Source organism: Erigeron canadensis, chromosome 3, assembly GCF_010389155.1.
Source record: "Erigeron canadensis isolate Cc75 chromosome 3, C_canadensis_v1, whole genome shotgun sequence".
NCBI lineage: Eukaryota > Viridiplantae > Streptophyta > Magnoliopsida > Asterales > Asteraceae > Erigeron > Erigeron canadensis.
Window position 1 is genome coordinate 20,230,080 of NC_057763.1, and position 24,816 is coordinate 20,254,895.

A 24,816-nucleotide genomic window follows, 5' to 3' on the forward strand; every position below is an offset into this window, starting at 1 on the left:
AGGTGTAAGATAAATTGGTTAAGTTTGGGACAATTTTTCTGAATTAACAATCAAACAAATGCTTTGAGCATTTGTAGGTGTAAAATTTTGCACTACTTTAGTTTAAAAAGAACATATTTTTGTCACAAAAAAAGTTCATCTCCAATGTATATAATAATGCATCAAAATTTTACACCAAATAATCATATACAGTAAGTTTTGGTTGTTATGTTAAAATTTTACAATAAATAAATGATTTACGGAGTGTTTAAATTTGATGTGATAAATTAAATAGTACTCCTATTGGCTTAATTTGGGGTAGCAAGAAAAACTTGACCAAGTCAAAAATGGCACCAAGTCAAATGGTTGGATTCCAAGGTTGTTAATTAACTTATTTGATTCTATATTATCACCATCCAGGCATCTTCTTATTATCCAACTAATATGATTGTCAACTCATTATATATAATATTAGTTACATGTTAATTAAAACTAACGCAAGCTCAACATGCAACATTTCTTCAAAAGTCAATTATATATAATCATAAGTACTTGATTAGTTGTAAGTTTATAATACCACTGGGGTTGGTACCCGACCCATTGGTAAGGTCTTAGTATTTTGGGATCAACCAGTTAAACTGGTGACTTACTGATATTTGTGGGGTGGGTTGGAGGATCGAGGTATTAATTCGGGTTTATTTTGGAACTTCTAAGTTTAATCTTACGCATTCGAGTTAGTTTATGAGTACTAGCTATAGTTTGGCCTTCAAGTTATAAGCTTATGAGTAATATAACTTTGTAATTACTTTTGCTAAAACAAGAACCACCCACTCCCATATGCAAGGCGCTGGTGCTCAACATGCACAACAAAATCAGTCTTCTCCTTTTACTAATACTATTGAGCATTCCAAACCACCAAGTATGTAGTACACACTGCGTTCCATCAAACAACGATACGAAGATAGATAACGAGATTTTAGTAGGAGTGGGAGTCATTCTTGATCTAGAGTCATGGATTGGGAAGTCCATTCATATCTGCATTAGCATGGCCATATCTGATTTTTATGCTCTTAATCACAATTATAGAACAAAGATAGTCCTTCACACAAGGAACTCCAAGGGAGATCCAATAGAGGCTTTATCAGCTGGTATGTATGCTCTCTTGTTTGTTTAACTTTCTTCAACTCTCATTTTCATATAATCTAATATCCGCTATGTTGGTTTGTTTTGAAAATACTTGTCTGAGCAGTTGATGATCTTCTGAACAACGTAAAGGTGAAAGCGATCATAGGGCCAGAAACGCATCTTCAATCCAAGTTATTGGCCTTGTTTGCTGATAAAGTGAAAGTGCCTATTTTTTCGTTTGCTGGTTCATCCTCAACCCAATACCCCTACTTTTTCCAAATTAAAGAAGACGAATCCAGTATGGCTAAAGGGATATCTTCTCTTATGAAATCATATAAATGGAAGAATGCTACATTCGTTTATGAGGACACGGATGATGAGCGGGAGATCTTACCTTATCTGATTGAGTCATTACATGAGAAAAACATCCATATCACTTACAAAAGTGCGATCTCTTCCTCTGCCACGCCTGTTGAAATTACCAAAGAGTTGCAAAAACTTATGACTTTTCACACAAATATACACATTGTACATATGTCACCTTCACTGGCATCTAGCTTTTTCTTAAATGCAAAAAGGTTAGGAATGGTAAAGGAAGAATATGCATATATTTTAACAGAAACGACAGCTGATGTCCTACGATCAGAAAAATTTGAAGTTATGGAGTCATTACAAGGGGCAATAGGTTTCAGGTCGTACGTTCCAGCATCAAGCAGACTTTATAAGTTAACAGCAAGATGGCAGAAGTTTTTCTACAGAAAGTACCCAACAATGGTCACGAAAGAGGTGCCTGTGCCTGCCATACGTGCATACGATACAATTTGGGCACTCGCCGAGTGTGTGGAGAAAGTTGAGGTCCCACATAACGGCGCTTCACTTTTGAACGAAGTTTTAAAAATGAAATTTAAGGGTGTAAGTGGTGAATTCCAACTTAGTGAAGGAAAAGTGCTCTTCAATGGGTATGAGATTATGACTTCCATCGACTATTCTGAGACAAGAATAGGATATTATACACTTTCAGAAGGAATCAGAAGAGTCGATCGCAAAATTAACAGTGTCCATCTGTATTCAGGTGTAGATACAGAGGCTGCAACCTGGAGGGAAGGGTCTACAACAGGTCGGGTATTACTAACAACTTCCAGTAAAAAGTTAAAAATTGGTGTTCTAAAGATAAAAAACTTCAAGTACTTCATGGATTTAAAACATGATGCTGAAACAAATAGTATAATTCCCACCGGGTTCTCTATTGATGTTTTCAATACTTGCATTCGTGCGTTACCGTATGAAGTACCTTACACGTTTATTTCATACGAGAATGCTACTTATGACGATCTTGTAAGGAAAGTCTATAATAAGGTATACAATCTTTCTGAATGGAAACTTTAGATGAGACATAGAAATTAATGTATATCTAACTTTGTAGTCTGTGGCTTTATTTCTTATCAGGAAATCGACGCAGTTGTGGGTGATTCAACAATATTGCCCAACAGATCTGAGTTTGTTGACTTTACCGCGACTTACTCAGACATGGGTGTAGGAACACTAGCAAGAATTAAGAAAAAAGACATGTGGTTCTTCTTGAAGCCACTGGATGTCGGTTTATGGCTAACTGCTATTGCTTCTCTTTTTATAACTGGTTTTGTTATATGGGCTATTGAATGTATGCATCCAGGATCTGAATGTTCGCCTTCTCAGCAAATTGGAACAATCTTCTGGCTTATCCTATTGACCATATTCTATGCTCAAAGTTGTGCCACTTTCTCTCTAAATATGCTTTTACTATCAAAACTTAACTTTAATCAAGATTTCATTGTGTTTTTGCATTTGTTATAGGAGAGAAGTTGTCAAGCAATATGTCAAAATTTGTAATGTATGTTTGGTTACTCGTGGTGCTTATCTTGATCACTGGCTACACGGCAACATTGGCTTCACTATTGACCGTCGAGCAATTTGAATTGGCATCAAATAGGGGAATTGTGGGGTTTCATGGAAACTCTTTTATGAGAGGAGTAACAGTCAGCAACTTGCACTTCGAAGATCATAAGCATCGGGCATATTATTCGTATGAGGATTATGCACATGCTTTATCGGAAGATGGTGAGGCGGATGCCATTGTTGATGAAATTCCATACATCAAGATGTTTCTTGGCATATATGCAGGGGACTATGCTTTGGTCTCCTCTCATCAAATCACTTCTGGCTTTGGCTTTGTAAGTACCTCTGCTTGACCCGTTATTTAACCACTTCTAGTCTTCCGTTTTACATGATGTGAGAAAACCTTTGAATGTCAGCATGTTTCACAAAATAAAAGACCCCTAAAATAGAATGTTACTGGCTCAACACTACAAGCCTTGGTATAGGGTCAACGAATCATAAAAAGATACCAAGATTTGTTTCTGCATATACTCAATTTTCTTCATCTGTTTTCATGTGTTTTTTATGACAATATAATTGTTGGTATTGACCATTAGCATTTCTTTGTTCTTGCTACTACAAAAGAATGTGTTAGATATAGAATAGTATAACATCTTGTTTACACTACATACCAAGTCATTAGGAAAGTTTTTATTTTTTGCATATATTTACATTTTTGATGTACTTTCTGTTTAGATCTTTCGAAAAGGCTCACCATTGGTACAAGACATGTCAAGAGAAATCGCCAAATTGAGGCAAGATGGAACTCTAGAGAGTTTAGAGAAAAAATGGTTTGAAAAGAGGTTTTCGATTCTATCCCGGAATTCTACAATGCCAAAAGTCTTAAAGCTTGACAGATTTGGTGGTCTGTTTATTAGTAATGGAATCAATTTGGCTGTAGCTCTAACAGTCTCCGCAATTTGCCTACTTTATACAAAAATGAAGATCCTAAATATAATTTCTTTTGTACTTGGGCGCGATTTCATGGCTGCTATAAGGTATCTGGTAACTAGAAAACCCATCGGTCGATCCTGACATGACTGACCATTGTTTGATTGACGTTAACAGTTAATAGTTCGATAAGTTGTAACTTGTATTAATGTAATATTGCGGCTGGAACAAACACATACAATCCTGAATCAAATTCACCGGACTCTTTGAAATTTCTTTGAAGTAGATCAGTTGCGAAAGTCAACTCATTTAGTGTATATTGGTAATTCGTGAAATGAAGCGAGTTAATGTATAGTTAGCTGTTTTTTGCCCGTCACGTGACTCTCACATGATGCACTTAACGGGCTAAATTTAACAATTGTTACTTTTTGGATTGAGATTGCCACTAAACCTTGATTAGTATACCAAAATTGTCACTTTAAATAAGTTTGAACTACTTTTGCAAATGGGATGATAACTCAGAAAATGTAGTGTAATTTTTTTTTCTTTTATGAAACCATCCTAAGACCAACCTTAACCATTTACCGTTTTCTCTACACTTTTTTTCGCATATCAGTATCAACTTCTCATCACCTTCCTTTTCTTTTTTAACCTTTAATGATTCACTTTTAAATTTAATACCCCATAATACCATACAAAATATCCAATCAAAATAAAATATCTAATATACAAACAAAAGACATGGACATCCACTCTCCTTTTCACCCTATGTGAAAAGTTTATCCTACCCCTTTCACCTTAAGTTTTCATCTATCCTCGACAACCATTCACCTACTTGCTTAGTCATTTTACCTATGAGTTTCACTTACCTTTACGGCTTTACTAATGTTCTAAGATGTAGTAACTCAGTAAATAGTTCAATTTTATGTGAAGTTTTTATTTTTACTAATTACCTTTTCACGAAGTAACCTACCCACCTCACATAGTCACATCTATTCCCGCCTCTCCCATCCTCTTTCCCATTCTTAGAATACAGGTCTGTTTTCTCACTTTGAACGCAATTTACATGTATTATTTATGCTTCAGTATAAGTGCTACACATTACATTTTGTTGGTTTTTAAACACATTGCTAAAGGTTCCCCATTTTACCTTTTATATCATTGTCGCAAATTCTGATTTTTAGTCATTGTTACCAGTTTCTGTTTCTTTAAACGTGTTGGTTTTGCTATACAAAAAGGATTAGCGTCGCATCTGGTTGCCTCTTTTCCTTGTGTTATCATGTAAAATGCTTAAAAATGTTAATGGAAATTGGAATATATAATAAAACTTTAAAAAAAATAAACTTTTTAATTAAACAACATTTTTGTGTGAACCAGGCCTTTATCATTGTAGGTATAAAAAAAAAGTAACACCCAATAACATCTTCCACTGGTTTTTGGGTCCAATATTTCGACGGTGTATGGAGAGGTTGAGATGTAGACAACTTTGCCCCTACTTAAGGTATAGGGGCTGTTGGGGAATTTCAAGTTACAAGGGTAAGAAATCAATAACCGGATATCTCTTTGTATCGTGATATCACTTTCCGAAAACAATAATTCGACCCTATCTGCCTGGGTTACACGAATTTTGTTTTGGGATAATACAAAGAGTAATGTTCAAGATTTTGGCAGAAATCTAGAACCCATTCGCTAAAAAGTATTTCGCGTTTTGTATATAAATTCCCACGTATCCTCGTTATGAGACACCCAAAAGATTGTTAAAGAAAGCTCACAATGTATCTTGTTGTACGTGACTATCTATGCATGGATATATATATACATACATATATATATATATATATGTATATGTAACAATCATGATTCTTGACTCTTTGACTTCGTGTACAATTTGACTAATTATTTTAGTTAATCAATATATATTCAAGTGCAATTTGTGGTTTAATTGGGTTCAATGTGTTCAAAAAGGTCATTTATCATTTATTTGAAACTAATGTGTTAGTCGAGATCATTCTTAGTACTAATTGACTATTATATTTTAGATGATATCTAAATTAGCTAGGAAACATGATATGGATCCTCCATGGGTTATACCCAACTTATGACCCACCCAACAAAACCCCACCTTATCCTTTCCCCACCACCCATCCATTTCATTTTCCTTATCTCTTTCTCTCTCTAGTCTCTTGTAAGAACACACACACACACACTTACATTCACACTCTCTCTAAAATTCTTACATCAAAATAATTGTTTCAAGCAAGATTTGTGTTAGAGTTATCATTTATATCATCATCTTCATATCATATCAAAAATTTGGGCAATTTCAAGTACAAGAACTACTCATCTAGCAAATTTTCGGATTTGAATCTTGGGTGGAAGATTTGGTAAGTAATTTCTAACTCAAAATCATCATTTAATGTTATTAATCTTGTTTATGGTCAACCCTAAGTACTTTTGGATCAAAATGGGTTCTTGGAGTCAAAATTAGGGTTTTGAATGAAATTGGGTATAAATTGGTCTTAGATTGTGAAATGAAAGAGTTTTTCATGATGGGTTTTTGTCCAAAATGTGTTGGTAACATGATTATTCGCTTCCAAAATGGTCAATGATTTTTGAGTTGAATTAGGGTTTCCTAGGGTTTTTATTTGGGTCAAGAACGGATTTGGACAAGATTAGATGTTATAGGTCGAGTTTGTGTTGTGGGTTATGTTCATTTATGCTTGGAAAAGAGTTTGGAAGTGTCTACTAATTGATTTTGAGGTCAAAATGAAGCTTGGGTGCATATTGGGTCGAAATGGGTGCAGGTTTTAACGGTTGTTAGTTTGAGGACTAATTCTGACAACAGTTTAGAACCAAGATGAACAAATTAGAACCAAGATCCGTTAGTTTTTAACGACCGTTATTTACAGTCCAGAACCAAGATGAATTAATACTAAACAAGATGAACTAGTCACAACCAAGATGAACTAATCATAACCAAAATGAACTAGTGACAACCAAGATGAAAAAATTAGAACCAAGATGAACAAATCAGAACCAAGATGAACAAAATCAGAACCAAGATGAACTAGTTAAAAACCATATGTAAAGTCTTGATTTTTAAACATGTTATGTACATTAATAGGTTATGGACGTGGGACGATTGGACGTTTATAACTCAACCTTAACTTCTCTTTTCCGATCAAGGTGAGTTTCGTAGCTCCCTACTCAATTGAGATTCGGGCTGAAAAGTGTACAACTGTTGTGAGTTGACTTGTTTGAGTGTGCAATTATATGTGTTGCCTTGATTGATGACATAGTTCAATTGAGCATACGTTTGATTCCCTTGATGATGACATGACTTGATTATGCATATGTTGAGTGTCTTGAGTGATGACATTGTTTGATTGATGGAATTGTTAACGTGTAAATACGTGGTTGTTATATGATTTTTGTATGTACATGTTTGGTTGACTTTTAGGTTAGTTGTGTATATATGGAAGACGATAATACCTTCGAAAGGTTGGAGATGTGGTGGGAAGGCTGCGGGTGACCCTATATATAAACATTAAAGGCCTTTCAAAAGTAGTATCGTACGAAGTATATACACATGGTTTTTGTTTCTGGGTGAACATTGATGGTCATGTACAATTGAGTACAATGAAGTACATTATGTACAATTGAGTACAATGAAATACATTACGTGCAATTGAGTACAATAAGGTATATTACGTGCAATTGAGTGAAATTGAGGGACATTGATAGTCATGTTTGGCATTATAGAACTTGTTAGATACTTATCGATATCATTATTACTTGTTCTTGTTTACTAGGCGTATTCTAAATACCTTGTGTAGTTCATTATGTGAATACATATGTGAGGGTCATTGATGGACATTGATTGATTATGGATTGTTTGAGTATGATTGATTTATCTATGATTAGGATAGTTGTACATACATGGAAGACGATGATACATTTAATGAGTTGCAGATGTGGTGGGAAGGCTGCAGGTGACCCTGTATACAAACATCTAAGATTCCTTAAATGTAAAGTCGTATGAAATGTATGTGCATTGTGCATGGTTGAGTTGATGGACATGATGGATTTGATGACATTAAACGGGTACTTACATACTTGATGACATTAAACGGGTACTTATGTACTTGATGACATTAAACGGGTACTTATGTACTTGATGACAATATCGATGACAATAGAGGGACAATGTGTGCATGTGCAATAAACAGGTGCTATACGTACTTGATGACAATTGGATGCAAGAGAACAATCGAGGGACATTGATGGACATGTGTGACATTTTAGAACTTGATGGATATTTGTTGATGTCGACATTTTGTGTTCTTGTGCATTATGTGTGTTCTAGCTATGGTATAATTGTGCAATGGATACATGTGGGTCCAGGTTGTGCTACGAGCCAACCTATATTGAGTACTTGTGCCTTTTAAGGGCTTACTGTAAGTGTGTTCCCTGTTCATTAGCTTTGTTCATATTGTGAATGGCTTTGGCATTAGATCCTCGTCATTCGCCCCTACGAACTCACCAACCTAGTGTTGACCTTGTTTAGTATACTTTTCAGGTAACCTTGTGAATCCAAGACGTGATGGTTGATGGATGCTTGCGCTAGAGTTTGAGCTTAGTCTTACATGGATTAAGGATTCATTTGCCCTATTTGCATTATGCTTTATGTACTTGTTTGTTGATGATGGATTCACCAAATCCCTTTATTTTCATATAGTTCATGTTCTTCGATAATCCCATGTATACGCTATATCTTTTCGGTAGTATTTCAAGCCTAGCTCGGGGTGTTACAATATAAGCATATCAAGTTGATGGCATGCTCATAAAACATGGCTTTTGTATATGAAAGGACCCGACTCGATAAACCGAAAATACAAGAATTTTTTTTTTTTACACCCCACTGCGCCGCAGTGAAAATCTTCGGCCAGAAATTGAACATGCCCCACTGCGCCGCAGTGGGTTTGACACATCTCCCACTGCGGGAGGAACCAATATTTTTTCCGCAGGAATCCACTGCGCCGCATTGGGCAAAGTCACCCCACTGCGCCGCAGTGGGCCACCTGACCTGCAACCCTAACACCAATTTAACATTTGATCCAATATAAAACCTTCAAATTTCAATACGAACATCTTAAAACACTTTCCAGAGATTTGAAACAACTTCATGAACACATTATAACATACATACAACATTAACTTGTTTTAAAACCCATGAACACCATCAAACGGGTCATTTACCCATTTGACGCTATTTTGCCCAAAATACAACTTCACAGTTTACCCAAAATTTGACACTTGATTTACTATACAATTTTTAACACAAGCATGACCAACAAAACAAATTGTACCATGAGCCATGGGGAGAGGGATTCCTAAGCCTCTAACCAAAAGATCATCATTCTTCCACGAATGACCTAAATACGTCAAATGTTGCAAACTTCACGTCTAACACTTCAAGCTCTAAATCAACACTAGTTCTTTCTTCCGGAACTACCTATAAAAGGATAAACAACTAAAATATAAGCAAGCATGACCAACAAAACAAATTGTACCACGAGCCATGGGGAGAGGGATTCCTAAGCCTCTAACCAAAAGATCATCATTCTTCCACGAATGACCTAAATACCTCAAATGTTGCAAACTTCACGTCTAACACTTCAAGCTCTAAATCAAACTAGTTCTTTCTTCCGGAACTACCTATAAAAAGGATAAACAACTAAAATATAAGTAAAGGCTTAGTGAATATACTTGCATACATATACGGATACAAAGGAGGGCAAAGTACAAGGACTTTTACATGTAACCTATGGCATCGTCATGTCACATTTACATATTCACCTTCTACACTAACAACACATATATGGATCCATATAAGCTAAACAATCGTATCTATCAGGATTCTTAGGCCCCGGAGGTTCTTAGGCCTCATATCATATCAACTATCGGGATTCTTAGGCCCCGGAGGTTCTTAGGCCTCATAATCTCAATGCCCCACATGGGCTTATGCCACATCAATTACCACACATGGATTTACAAACTTCAACATGAAATGGTCAAAACCACCATGGACAAAAGGCTTCAACATGATAAGGTCAATTGATCCAACATAAACATAAAGGTATGCAAATATACTCACCTCCTCCGCAACAAAGACAATAATGCTAAAACGATAATGCTCAACAAGCTCAACCTATGATCATATCATAAAATGCATAAGCTTACATTCACAACTTGACTAGCCCACATTTGTCATTGAGTTACTTTCATCTTTATCAACATCATTAGGTAGTTCATCCTACCATTTCATCCACATTTCAATAATTAGCAAAGTTCATCTTTTCTTACAAACTCAATTTATCACATAAACTTATCAATTTCATAATCAAACACATCATATAACTCAATGACAACTAGGTTAACTAAGGAATTGGGGGAAATTAACCATAACTCAATTTCTATCAAAAACCCCCCAAATTGGTTCACTCCATGAACCCTAAATTTCACAAGAAGGATAGAACTAAAGTAGGGGAAATCAATACCTCAATAATGGAAGACAATAGATTAGGGTTTTCAATTCACAATTCCTTCCCCTTTTTCCTCTCAATTTTCGGTCACCACCACCAAGACCCACAAACCCTAACTTTTGAATTCTTGAATGAAGATTATATGTTGGCGATGATTAATACTATAAATTCTTCCTTGAACTTGAGAGGATTTATCTTTGATTTTGAAAGAATGAGATGGGATGCATGAAAGGAAGGTGAAGAAGAAAGAAAATAGTAGTGGAAGAGTGATTCATCAACAAGGTGGAGGGCTGGCACTCTTTGGAGCTGCCACAACCCACCCCACTTTTTGTGGGTATTTTACCCGCTATCCGCTAAAGTTCCAACCAAATTAACCCTATATCTAAAAATAAAATACTAGGAAATTAATTTAATGTCAAAACTATGAAAAGGGGTTAATTTCTTTTACCTTAAAGTCTTGGGGTATTACAGTATGTGAAATAAAGATTGAAATTGACAGCCTGACATTGTGTGTGAATTTGAACAAGTAAATAGTATGTGCCGATTTCCATGTTCAAAACAAGTTCGCAAATTACTTCCATTTGATTGTCAAAGTTACTGCTTGCAACTATTGCTTTTCTACTTTCAAATATGTCTACATTCATAATTGAAAAAATCATTTCATGTTTTCAATGTGTAAATAAAATGCCATCAAAATAAGTTTTTATATGCTCATATAATTAACAACAATCTTTTGGGTCCGGGATGTCATTCACTTAATGGGTGTACACTCCGTACCTCCAAACCCATATCCAAGTGTCATAACAATATCCCATAATTCACTAAATTAATAACAATCCTCCCCAATTTTGTGCAATTCCGATACATGAGAAAATAGTCAAAACAAAACTTATGCATAAATGAAAATGTCTTGAATATTGAATTTCCATCTTACTATATTACACATTCCAAATATTCGAGAATCGGGGTGTTCTAAGAATTGAACCCTTCAACCCATTTGAATACCTGAAGATAATATACACACAAGCTTTCAAACACACTAAAGCTATCCTGACGCCATACAAGCCATGCGTCCATATCCATTCAGAATGTATTCAAAGCTAAAAGTCCAAAACTTTCTTAAAGCGGCAAAACTTCACATTCATATAGGTAGTTCTACTTTATTCATCCACCTGCTATTGCACTTTTTCAAAGGAACTATTAAGAAGTTATACTTCAACCTAACCATCTGCAAGTCTGAGCACATACCTTGGGATGATATGTAAAAACATGTGCTCTAATTTCTAAGTGTAAGTTTTCCACATTGAATTCAGCTTCTGATTAATATCAAAAGGGAATTAGGTATCTCGCAATTAGAAATTTAGGTGGACTTTAAACCCATCCCTTCAACAGGCTTATTAACCAAGTCTCTAGCTAATCCCTTCGTCAAGTGATCAGCTAAATTTTGTTGAGATCTTACAAACTCTATAAAAATCACCCCATTCGTGATAAGTTCACAAATCATGCTATGTCTAACACCTAAGTGTCTAGACTTTCCATTATACATTTGGCTATAAGCCTTTGCCAATGTAGCGGCACTATCACAATAGATAGAAATGGTTGCTATAGGTTTAGGCCACAATGGAATCTCATAAATCAAGTTACTTAGCCATTTTGCTTCTTTACCAGCAGCAACTAATGCAACAAACTCAGATTCCATTGTTGAGTTGGTAATACAAGTTTGCTTCTTGGAAGCCCATGAGATAGCACCTCCCCCAAGCAAAAATACCCAACTAGGTGTAGAAGAATGATCTTCAACATTGGTTATCCAACTCGCATCAGTATACCCTTCTAACACCGAAGGAAACCCAGTATAAGATAAACTATAATCCATAGTTTTCTTCAAATACTTTAGTACCCGTCTAATTGCTTGCCGATGATGAGTACCATGATTACTAGTATACCTACTCAATTTTCCCACAGAAAATGCAATGTTAGGCCTTGTACAAGTCATGGCATACATCAAGCAGCCAATCACCTTAGAATACTCAAGTTGTGATACAGCTTCACCTTTGTTAGGCATCAGCTTCATACTTGGATCCATAGGTGTACTCACCGGAGTACAGTCAAAACAATTGAATTTCTTTAGCACCTTCTCAATGTAGTGAGATTGAGAAATTGAAATTCCTTTGTTTTCACGTTTGATCCTTATACCAAGGATAATGTCAGCCTCCCCATATCTTTCATGGAGAACTTTGATGACAAAAATTCTTTTGTTAAGTCAACCTGATTCTGGTGAGTTCTAAATATCAACATGTCATCAACATATAGACAAATGATGACTCCTTTACCAGAATCATCAAATTTGCTATATACACATTTTTCAGCTTGGTTTAAATGATAACCATTTGACAAAACCACTTCGTCAAACTTTTGATGCCATTGTTTAGGTGCTTGTTTTAATCCATATAAGGATTTAACAAGTTTTCAAACCTTGTTTTCATTTCCTGGCATTACGAAGCCTTGAGGTTGGTTCATATAAACCTCCTCATCCAGGTTACCATTCAAGAATGTTGTCTTCACATCCATCTGGTGAATGACCATATTGTGAATTGCTGACGAAGCAATCAGCAGTCTAATGGTAGAGATACGAGCCACTGGAGCATAAGTATCAAAATAGTCAATTCCAAACTTTTGTCTAAAGCCTTGAATGACCAACCTTGCCTTGAACTTTTCAATAGTTCCATCTACCTTCATCTTCTTTTTGAAAATCCATTTGCAACCCAATGGTTTGCAACCAGGAGGTAGATCAGCCAACACCCAGGTGTTGTTGCCCATGATGGATTCCATCTCATCATCAATTGCTTTTTTCCAGAAGGCAACATCCTGAGAATTCATTGTTTCATCAAATGTTTTTGGATCATCCTCAACATTGAAGCAATATGAATATTGGGTAAAAGCATCATCTCTGGAACCTTCAATTAAGTATAACTGAAAATCTGGTCCAAATGATTTAGGTTTCCTTTCTCTTTTGCTTTTCCAAAGCTCAAGTGACTGATCAACAGCCTTTTTAGAGACTTCAACATTACAATCCTTATCGGTTCTATTGGAGCTAGAAACCATATCCTTTGGTCTAGGTATAGATGAGAAACGATTCTCATCAAAGATTGCATCCCTTGAATCAATCACGGGATGAACCGCATATGAATCATTAGGTTCAATAACATAGAACCTATAAGCCTTGGAATGTTCAACATATCCAATAAATATGCAATCTATACCTTTTTCACCTAAAATTTTCTTCTTGGGATCAGGCAATTTTACAATAGCCCTACAACTCCACACCCGAAGATAATTCAAGTTTGGTTTCTTTTTATTCCAAAGTTCATAAGGTGTAATCTTGTTCCTTTTGTTAGGAACTCTATTAAGCAAATAACAAGCTGTAACCACAGCTTCCCCTCAAAATACATTACTTAAACTTGAATAGGATAACATGGAATTAACCATTTCTTTAAGGACCCTATTCTTTCTTTCTGATATTCCATTTTGTTGTGGTGTATACGGAGCTGTAGTCTCATGGATTATCCCAACAGATTGGAAATATGTTTGATCAGTATATTCACCTCCCTTATCCGTTCTAAGCCTTTTTATCAAAGTCTTTTGTTGCAATTCTACTTTAGTTTTAAATATTTTAAATTTATCTAATGCTTCATCCTTAGTGTGTAATAAATAAACATAACAATATCTAGAAGTATCATCAATAAATGTCACAAAATATTTATTATTCCCTAAAGTAGGAGTTGTATGCAAATCACATAAATCACTATGTATTAATTCTAAAATTTCAGAATCACGTTTCACATTTTAAAATGGTTTCTTAGTGATCTTTGTCAACATACATGTTTTACACTTTTCATCATTTATATCAAAGACCGATATTAATCCATCTTTAGACATTTCTTGCATTCTTTTAAAGTGTACATGTCCTAGTCTAGCATGCCAAAGAGTAGAATCATTTATGCTAGAAGTTGACATAAAAGAAAAGTTGACATTCATGTGATTAATGTTAAGTCTAAACATTCCATTGCACAAATAACCAAAACCAACAAACATGCCATGTTTTGACAAAACAAATTTATCAGATTCAATAACTTGTTTATAACCACAATTATTTAAAACACTACTTGAAACCAAGTTTTTACGAATTTGTGGTACATGCAAAACATTAAATAAAGAAACAACTTTTCCAGAACTAAAACTCAAATCCACACTTCCACGTCCAAGTATTGGGGCTGTTGACTCATTTCCCATATGAAGAACTGGTCCGTCAATCACTGACTCGTAAGTCTTGAACCAACATCTATCCTTGCACACATGGGTATTAACACCCGAGTCAACCCACCACGCAACATCATCATCCTGCACAAAATAAGCCTCAGTTATATATGAAACATAATAATTCTCAAATGAATCATTATATATATTCTGACCTTTCGAGTTTTGGTTGTTAAAACCATTTCCCGAGCCGCTTGTGCCAGATCCATTGGTATTTTTATTACCAATAATAACTCTGCAATCCCGTTTCAAGTGTCCCGATTTGCCACACTTCCAACAAGCCAAGCTAGACTTCTTGTTGGGACCAGCTTTGTTAGCTTCTTGATGTTTACGTTTCCCCTTCTTGTCATTATATCCGGTGGATTTTTTATGTTCCATCATATTGACTGAAGACGTGCCAGCAACATTGTTGCCTTTTGATTTGTCAATATCATGCGCCCTGAGAGATTCCTCAATACGCAAATGACTACCCAACTCAACAAGAGTTAACTCCTCCTTCTTATGTTTCAAAGAATGCTTAAATTCTTTCCACGACGGAGGGAGTTTATCAATGATACTAGAGACTTGAATAGTCTCATCCATGTTCATTTTATGTTGTGTGAATTGACCAAGTATGCAAATGAGCTTATTGTATTGTTCCATGACCGGTCTAGAATCGACCATCTTGTAATTATTAAAATTACTCACAAGGAACGTTTTACTAGAGGCATCCTCAGTCATATACTTGGTCTCTAAAGAGTCCCATAGTCCTTTAGCAAAAGCATGGTTTTGGTAAATATCAAAAAGAGCATCAGACATACCATTGAGGATTAATCCTCGAGCAATGTAGTCATCATTCTCCCATTTGCTCCTTTTCCGAATTTGATCTACAGTAGCATCATCACCATCTTCTGGACAAGGAGTACTCAGCACATAAACCTCATTCATGGTGGTGAGGAGAAAGTGCATCTTCCTTTGCCATCTACGAAAATCCATTCCTTCAAACTTATCGAGCTTGGAGAAATTAGTAGTCATATGCTTCATCGTAGACGCCATTGAGTTCAGTAGAATTGTTATCACTTTCCGAAAACAAGAATTCGACCCTATCTGCCTAGGTTACACGAATTTTGTTTTGGAATAATACAAAGAGTAATGTTCAAGATTTTGGCAGAAATCTAGAACCTGTTCGCTAAAAAGTATTTCGCGTTTTGCATATAAATTCTCACATATCCTTCTTGTTATGAGACACCCAAAAGATTGTTAAAGAAAGCTCACAATGTATCTTGTTGTACGTGACTATCTATGCATGGATATATATATATATACACATATATATAAGCATATCAAGTTGATGGCATACTCATAAAACATGGCTTTTGTATATGAAATGAAGATTGAAATTGACAGCCTGAGATTGTGTGTGAATTTGAACAAGTAAATAGTATGTGCCCATTTCCATGTTCAAAACAAGTCCACAAATTACTTCCATTTGATTGTCAAAGTTACTGCTTGCAACTATTGCTTTTCTACTTTCAAATATGTCTACATTCATATTTGAAAAAATCATTTCATGTTTTCAATGTGTAAATAAATTGCCATCAAAATAAGTTTTTATATGCTCATATAATTAACAACAATCTTTTGGGTCCGGGATGTCATTCACTTAATGGGTGTACACTCCGTACCTCCAAACCCATATCCCAGTGTCATAACAATATCCCATAATTCACTAATTTAATAACAGAGACTGCTTCAAGGTTCTACCAAAGGTAGAAAATGATATCCGGCCTTGTTGATTGAACCCTTGACCTCTGTTTCCAGAGGAAAGGACTCCAACCACTTGATCCAACCCAGTTGGTTGTGTTTGATATTTGTATGTATCTAAATTAAAATTTAAGAAGCTGAATTATCATTTGATGAACTTTTCTATGCAAGTCGGACAACGTAAAGTTGAATTTTTCGTTCAATTATGTGACATTATAAGTGATGCCCACAAACTGTTCCCAACATACTTTAAATGGATACACATATGTGTGTTTGATGTGTTGTTCCTATAACTGTGTTGCGGATAATCTGGGTTGGATTTTTATCTTTTGTATCGGTGTTTATGGAAGATGAAGATTTCTTTTAACCACATATTTACTGTTTTGCCAGCAGGGTTTAACAAAAAGGAATGATATAAAGATAATTAATGTTTAAAAAGGTTGTTTACTATAATGTGTTTCTTGAATTAATTAATGTTTTGGTATGCTGTAAAGAACATATTATCATTTGTTTATCTTTATGGGTCTAATCCATTATAGTTCATCCTCTAAAGTTTTCATAACTTTCGGTTTGGATAATCGATAAAGTTGAAAGCTTTTTTGGATTATGTAAATGCCAATACTAATTCTATGCCTTTTGTTTATAATTATATTTTCAACCACTGTAGCAGAAATCGAGCTGCAAACATCATTTAAGATAAAAGAATGGCTTCAGTGCCGTTGAAACAGAACTACCATTGCGTTCAATCGTTGCAACAGTTTTATTTGGGTGGACCTTATGCAGTTTCATCTGACGGGTCGTTCATTGCTTGTGCATGCAATGACATGATCACTATTGTGAATTCATCGAATGCATCTATTAAGTCCACCATTGAAGGGGATTCAGAGACTGTTACCGCTCTTGCTCTTAGTCCTGATGACAAATTCCTCTTTCTGCTAGTCATAGCCATCAAATTATAGTTTGGGAATTATCGTCTCTTAAAAAGTTGCGTTCTTGGAAGGTAAGTTCTTAATGTTTTGTGTTTTGGTGGTGTTTTAGCGGGATAAACTTGATAGTTAACTGTTTTTTATCTTTGGAGTTATTTAGGGTCACCAGGGACCGATAATGAGCATGGCTTGTCATGCTTTCAGTAAATTCCTAGCAACTGCCGGAGCTGATGGTGAAGTACTTGTATAGGATGTTGATGGTGTGTTTTGTACACATCATTTTAAGGGTCATACAGGGGTTGTGAATAGTGTCATTTTTCATCCTGACCCTGCTTGTCTGCATGTAAGTTTCAATTTCTTAATGTGATATCATCTTTGACTCTCTTTTAATTGCTTAACAAACTAATACATTGACTGTTTGTATGCATAGCTATTTTCCTGTTGCGACGATACAACTGTATGTGTTTGGGATCTTATAAGCATGAAGTGTCTTGCAACTTTAGAAAGACATTGTTCAACGGTGACTTCCATTGCTATAACTGCAGATGGATGGACTCTATTGAGTGGTGGCAGAGATCAGGTATTTCTGACTCTTTTTTAATTCATGTGGTGGAGCTCTTGTTGAACTATGATTTTCAATTTATGCACCACATTGCTACAAGTGTTCTTGATACCGAGTTTTGACAAGTTAGTTGTACGAGTAATAGTTGTTCTAAGTTAATCTTGCTTTTTATCATGTTGTATATATGTATCATTCTCAAACTTATGTACTGATGACATTAGGTTGTAAACTTGTGGAATCTTCATGACTATAGCTGCATTACGAGTGAATGAGTCAATTGAAGCTCTATGTCTTATTGGTAAAACGTTTCCTTTTGCTTTATGTACTTGGGGCAAAAAAGGTAGTGATATGCCAGCATTCCAGTTTTTCACAGTCGGTGAACATGGAATTGTACGTATATGGAATTCTCATGGGTAAGGAGATTATTAATTTACTTCTCATAAAGTAATACATATAGACACATATTTATATAATATATCTGTAATTTCTTATTTTCAACAGTGCAATATGCCTATTTCAACAAGCATTTTCGGATGTTACAGTCAGCAGAAATGATGAAGAGGAGGCTAAAAGAGGTTTCATGTCTGCTGTGATGTTGCCCTCTAGTCAAGAATTGTTATGTGTCACTGCTGATCAGGAATTTCTCTTTTATTCCCCTTTCAAATCCCCTGAAGGAACTTTTCATTTGAATCTGAACAAAAGGCTTGTAGGATACAATGAAGACATAGTGGACATGAAGTTCTTAGGTATTGAAGAACAATTTCTTGTTGTTGCTGCAAGTGTTGAACAGGCAAGTTTGAATGGCAGTCATACCAATTTAATAATGTTGGATGCTAATATGACATATATAATGTGAGATCTGATTCCTGATTTGTATTCTAATGTTGTCTACATGCAGCTACGAGTCTATGATCTTAGCTCGATGACATGCTCTTATGTATTGGTGGGTCACACCGACATTGTGCTATGTCTTGATACGTCTACAACAAGCTCTGGAAGAACACTAATCGTAACTGGGAGCAAAGATTACACTGTGAGCCCTTTTTTGTCTATATTATTGTTGATTTATATCTTTGCGATTTTTGCTAAATTTCAGTCCACTTTTGTTGTCATTCCAGGTAAGGTTATGGGATCCTTCCAGTCATAGTTGCATTGGAGTTGGAAGAGGTCACATGGGAGGCGTTGGAGCTGTTGCTTTTGCAAAAAATCACATAATTTCTTCATTAGTGGTAGTAGGTGAGGGTTCAGCATCTATGTAGTACACAAAGCTAATTCAGATATTCCCTATTGCCTTTGACTTTTGCTATTGACATATTTGATTTGGTAATTTTTGTTTTATTCATAATGTTCTTTTTTTGTTTATAGTGATCTCACTCTGAAGGTGTGGCGTTTGGATGACCTGTTGGATGATGTGAATGATGCTTTTAGTTTGAGAACTAAAGCAGTCACTGCAGCCCACGATAAGGATATTAATGCACTGGCCATTGCACCCAATGACAGTCTTGTTTGCAGTGGGTCCCAGGTATGTTGATTACATGTTGTAAACATTAAGATTTTATCTGTGAAAAGAGGCGAAAAGATTAGGTGGTCTAGAATGGGTTATAATGAGTTGAAGTGTGTTGTATCTTGTAATATGGGTTGAAACTTATGAGAGTTGACCCACAATTATATGTTGTGATGTTTTTAAAGTTATTAAACATAAAGTTGGATTATTAAAATTAATCGGATAAGTATTAACATATACTTTGGAACAGCTTTGGAAGTGTTTTGGTTGTAGTTCATATTGTATTTTGAATCTGTTTGGGAGAAAACATTAGCTCATTTTATGTAACATAATCTTGATTGACCCATTGATGTGCAAATGGTATTTGTTGGAAGTGAAACCTTCCTGTGCCTCAAGTTTTACAATAGTAAACTTGTCTATTAATAAGTAGAATTAGATTCACATGATGTTTAGTTTTGTCCTGCTTAACATTGTTAATTCTCACTTTACTACATATTCAGGATCGAACTGCTCGTATCTGGAAGCTTCCAGAATTAACTCCTGGTGTCATACTTAAAGGGCACAAAAGAGGAATCTGGTCTGTAGAGTTTTCCCCAGTTGATCAGTGTGTTATAACAGGCTCTGGAGACAAGACTATAAAGATTTGGGCTATATCAGATGGTTCTTGTTTAAAAACATTTGAAGGGCATACATCGAGTGTATTCAAAGTTCAGTTTCTTACTCGTGGTGCTCAGTTTGTCTCTTGTGGTAAGGAAATGTTCTACTATCTTTTCTTATGTAAATCCCATCACATAATGTTTTTATGCTATGTAGGTGCCGATGGTTTGGTTAAGCTCTGGACTGTTAAGACAAACGAATGTGTTGCTACTTGTGATCAACATAAGGACAAGGTTGTAGACTGTTCTTTTTTATTCTCTCATTTGATTAGAGGGGGCATTTTCAACTCAGTTACCTGATAATGAGTTTGGTGGGTTTATACTATATTGTGGATGGGTTAAATGTGTGAAACCTAAGATATTTAGCTACAAGGTAACATTTCAAATAGTTCACAAGTTGTCCAAAGCATAAAGTGTTTTAGGGCTTTCTAAGTTGTTTCTTGCGAAAGATGTTATTATTGAATTCATGTAATAGAAAAGTATCCGCGGGTTAACCTAACCCATTTTGACGCACCCTAAAAGCTCACCCTTTGTTTATTCTCTTTTCTGAATGGTATGTATCCACTAGGTATGGGCCTTGACTATTGGAAAGAAAACAGAAATGTTGGCAACCGGTGGCAGTGATGCGGTGATTAATTTGTGGCATGATTCTACTGCTGCAGAACACGAGGACACTTTTCGGAAAGAGGTACATCAACAAGTCATTTTGTTGTTTGTTTGTTTTTTCATGTATATAGTTTTTGTATTCCCACACCTATATTTGGTCTTGACGGAGTTAGATAATGTGTTGCTTACACAGGAGGAAGGTGTATTGGAAGGCTATTCATTTGGCATTTGAGCTTTATAGACCAGACAAGCTGGTTGAGTTATTTGGTGAACTTTGCAAGTAAAGCTTTAAAGTCGTTTAAATTATGTATTTCGTACAGATTCAGCTTTTGACCCGTTTACATCCAACTGTCTATGTTATGTTTTTGGATATCTCAAACGGATCAACTAAGTAAAATAATTAATAGCTTAAAGGAAATGTTCAAACTGGCTTAATGTTGCTAAAAAGGCATCTGTAATACATAGAGTCATTAAGTTATGCAATATTAAATGAAATAGTTATATAAGGTAGTGTTTATAATCATATCTTATGCAGATTATTTCTAAAAAGTTTCACTATATACAGAAAGTGCTTCATGTCGAATTAAATCCGAGCTTTTCTGATCTGTACAAAAAGTTCTCTTTTTGACTTGTTCTGAAATCTCCCCACTTTGCCTCTAGTAATTTGTATCATAACAAATATCATATCAATACATTTTACTAAAAGTGTAATTTTCTGCAGGAGGGAAGATGCTTTGGATCAGGTCAAGAAAGCTCTTGGTGTTCTCAGCACAGAAGAATACAGACAATTGTTGGATTACATCAGAGAATGGATCACGAAGCCAAATCTCTGCCACGTTGCCCGAATCGTGCTTTATCAAGTTTTCAGCATTCTTCCACCAACAGAGATACTCGAGGTATTGACTATGTCTTTTTAACGGACTCATTTACCTTCTTATTATTGATATGCACTATGAAACTAATCTGATATTTGCAACTTGAAGTTGCAATAATCAGTGTTCAGTGTTTGGATAAAGTTGTTTTAGTTATTTCATAAATTATGGGTCAAATTGGGTACACACCCATGCTGTTTTAGGGAAAACTAAAATTACTCACCCATAATTTTTCTTTTAGTATTAATTTGTTTGGGCTTATGGGTTCTAAAGTTTAAATTGCCATGGTATCCTTATTTTGACCACTCAACTTCAAAAACCTTTGACACAAGTACAAACCTCTCAAAAATGTCTAACTAGTTACTAAATAACAGAACCAGCTGTTGTTGCTCATGTATGAGCAGTATTGCCATGTAGACAGCCATACATTAAAATTTCCAGAAAAGCAAAAACCAAAGCCAAGGCCTTTCAAGTTTCATAATTATCTAGCTTCGAAGCAAGAGTTTTTGCCAATTGTAAGAGATGTTTGGAGACAAGAGGTTCCTAGTTTTCCAATGTATTCTCTGGTTTCTAAGATGAAGCTTTTAAAGCCCCCATTGAGGAAACTCCATTTTAGTCAAGGGAACTTATTTGATAAGGTCAAGAAGTCAAGGGAAGAGCTTGCTAAAATATAATCAGCTGTGGCTGCTGATCCTTCGAATGTTGAATTGAGACTTGAAGAGGTTGTTTTTGTAAAATCTTATAACGAGGCTGCTGTTGATGAGGAGTCATTTCTTAAGCAAAAATCTAAGAATGGGAGGGTAAATAAGGACATGATAGAGAATGTTTTAGATTTGAATGGTGACAGATACTCTGGTCAGCAAGTTGGAGAGCAGTTTGTCAAACATTTTCAGAATGTTTTAGGCTGTAGTAATGTTGTACAACCTATAAATGAGCCTGAACAGCTGTTCTTAAAGAATCTTAGTGTGGAGGATGTTGAATTAATGGTCAGACCAGTTACAGATGAGGAGATTGAGGGTGCTTTGTTTGATATTGATGATGATAAGGCTCCAGGCCCTGATGGATTCTCTTCAAAATTCTTTAAGGCTGCTTGGCATGTGATTGGAAATTATGTATGCAATGCTATAGAGGATTTTTTTTTTATAATGGAAAATTGTTAAAGGAGGTAAATGCCACTTCAATAGCACTAGTGCCTAAACTGGATACTCCTCAAAAGGTATCAGATTTTAAGCCTATTGCTTGTTGCAACGTAATTTATAAGTGTATTAGTAAAGTCATCTCAAATAGAATCAAAGGAGTTCTTGGTGAAATTGTTGATGAGAACCAGAGTGCCTTCATCCCAACAAGGCCGATTAGTGATGATATCGTGTCAACTCAAGAGCTTAAGAAAAGGGGTCCTTCAAATTGTGCTTTTAAAATAGATGTCCAAAAAGCTTACAACTCCGTGGAATGGGGATTCTTGAAAGAGTGCTTAATTTATTTTGGTTTTCATGCTTGTATGATTGAATGGATAATGAATTGCGTGTCTTCTCCTTCCTTCACTATTGCGGTTAATGGAGAATATAAAGGCTACTTCAAAGGGAAGAGGGGATTAAGACAAGGAGATCCAATTTCTCCCTATTTGTTTACTTTGGTTATGGAAGTACTCAATTTAATGATCAAAAGACAGATAAGGGACGGTGAGCATTTTGAATGCTACTGGAGGCGTGAAGAGATGCAGTTAACTCGTCTATGCTTTGCAGACGTTTTACTCGTGTTTTGCAATGGAGACAGGGAATCCATATTGGTGTTAAGAAGGGCCCTCAATGAATTTAGTAAATCTTCCGGGTACCAAGGCTAAAAGTTAAGCAAGCTATTGTACCATCTAAGGCATAGTTTTCTTAAGTAATGGTTAACTTTTATTGATTCATTTTTTGGTTGGAACAACTATATGCAATCCTGAGTCGAGTTCACTAGGCTCTTTGAAATATCTTTGAAGCAGATCACTTGCAAAAAGTTATATTATATAGTTTATAGCCGGTTAATGTATAGCTTTAACTGCTTTTAAGGCAGCTGGTTACTTTTTTTGTAATTCTAATGCTGATATAATACATACTTCTATTTGGTTGGCCAATTCCTGTACTGCTGAAAATTAGCATCATTCGGGAGAATGGTTGATCACATGTGGAGATGTAGTCTAGTCGAGTTGAATTGAAACCATCATTTAAATCATCTTGTATATTTTCAAAAGAGGATTGAAGTTACTGGTCAAAAAGGGAAAATGTCCCTCATGGTCGTATTAGTATGAACTTTCTTGATTAAAAGTTTCATTTCACTTCTTAAACATTGAATGGTTTTGATTTTTGGTCTCTAGATATAATTAATACTTTCTTTTTTTTATCATATTGTTCCAACTTCCAAGGTACACAATATATAATACACAACAACAACAACAGGACCCAATCCATGCGCGGGGTATGGGGGAGGTAAGCTATAGACAGTCTTACCTCTACACAAAGGTAGAGAGACTGCTTCCATAGGGACCTCCGGCCACAAAGGATTGCAAGACGGAAAATGAGAAATGTTTAGAAAATCATACCTGTCTGTCGAGAATCTGAAGAGAAGAAATACATGTCTGCTGGGTCCGGCTACTATGCGGGTCGAACGAGTATCAACCATGCGCCCTACCGATATCTTAGAAACATGTTTGACAATACAAATACAAATACGAAAGCAACCATATTGGGCATATTAAACAACATAAAAGTAGCAAACTAATAAGTAACTCGAACAAGTAGTGAGAAACAACCAAGACACACATACATATAAATAAGAAATGACAAAACCTGAAAGGAGCTCGATTAGGCCAATGCAGTAACGACTTCTAAACAACCTATGGAAAAAAAAGAACTTAGGCCGCCTAGCTATACTAATCCTAGTCCTCCCACCGGCTCTCCAAACCATTAAACTAGTCCTAAACCCCTAGTCCTCTAGATAAACTCTCATTGGTCATGTCCTCCGACAGACATTTTGGGGGAACAAACACCAAGAGTAACCTCCCCCCTCGGTTTAGGCCTCTCGAGACTCAATGCCAAAAACCCCTACGAAAGGTCGCAGAGAACCAAAGTCTAAATAAAAAGTCTACTTAATCTAAAACCCATATGTCTTACCCTCGCATTCCACTACCTCTACCTGGAAGC

At 35.6% G+C, this 24,816-nt stretch overlaps 1 protein-coding gene and 1 pseudogene across 1 annotated transcript; both read left to right on the forward strand.

Annotated features, from left to right (window-relative positions):
• The first annotated feature begins 838 nt into the window (after positions 1 to 838).
• On the forward strand, positions 839 to 4,162 carry LOC122591644 (glutamate receptor 1.2-like). The gene is made up of 5 exons (XM_043763903.1): positions 839 to 1,127; positions 1,229 to 2,460; positions 2,551 to 2,851; positions 2,938 to 3,314; positions 3,715 to 4,162. The coding sequence occupies exons 1-5, from the start codon at positions 839 to 841 to the stop codon at positions 4,051 to 4,053; spliced, it is 2,538 nt and encodes an 845-aa protein (XP_043619838.1). The 3' UTR covers positions 4,054 to 4,162.
• A 13,053-nt stretch (positions 4,163 to 17,215) lies between these two features.
• LOC122591645 lies at positions 17,216 to 22,311 on the forward strand (annotated as a pseudogene).
• The last annotated feature ends 2,505 nt before the right edge of the window (positions 22,312 to 24,816 follow it).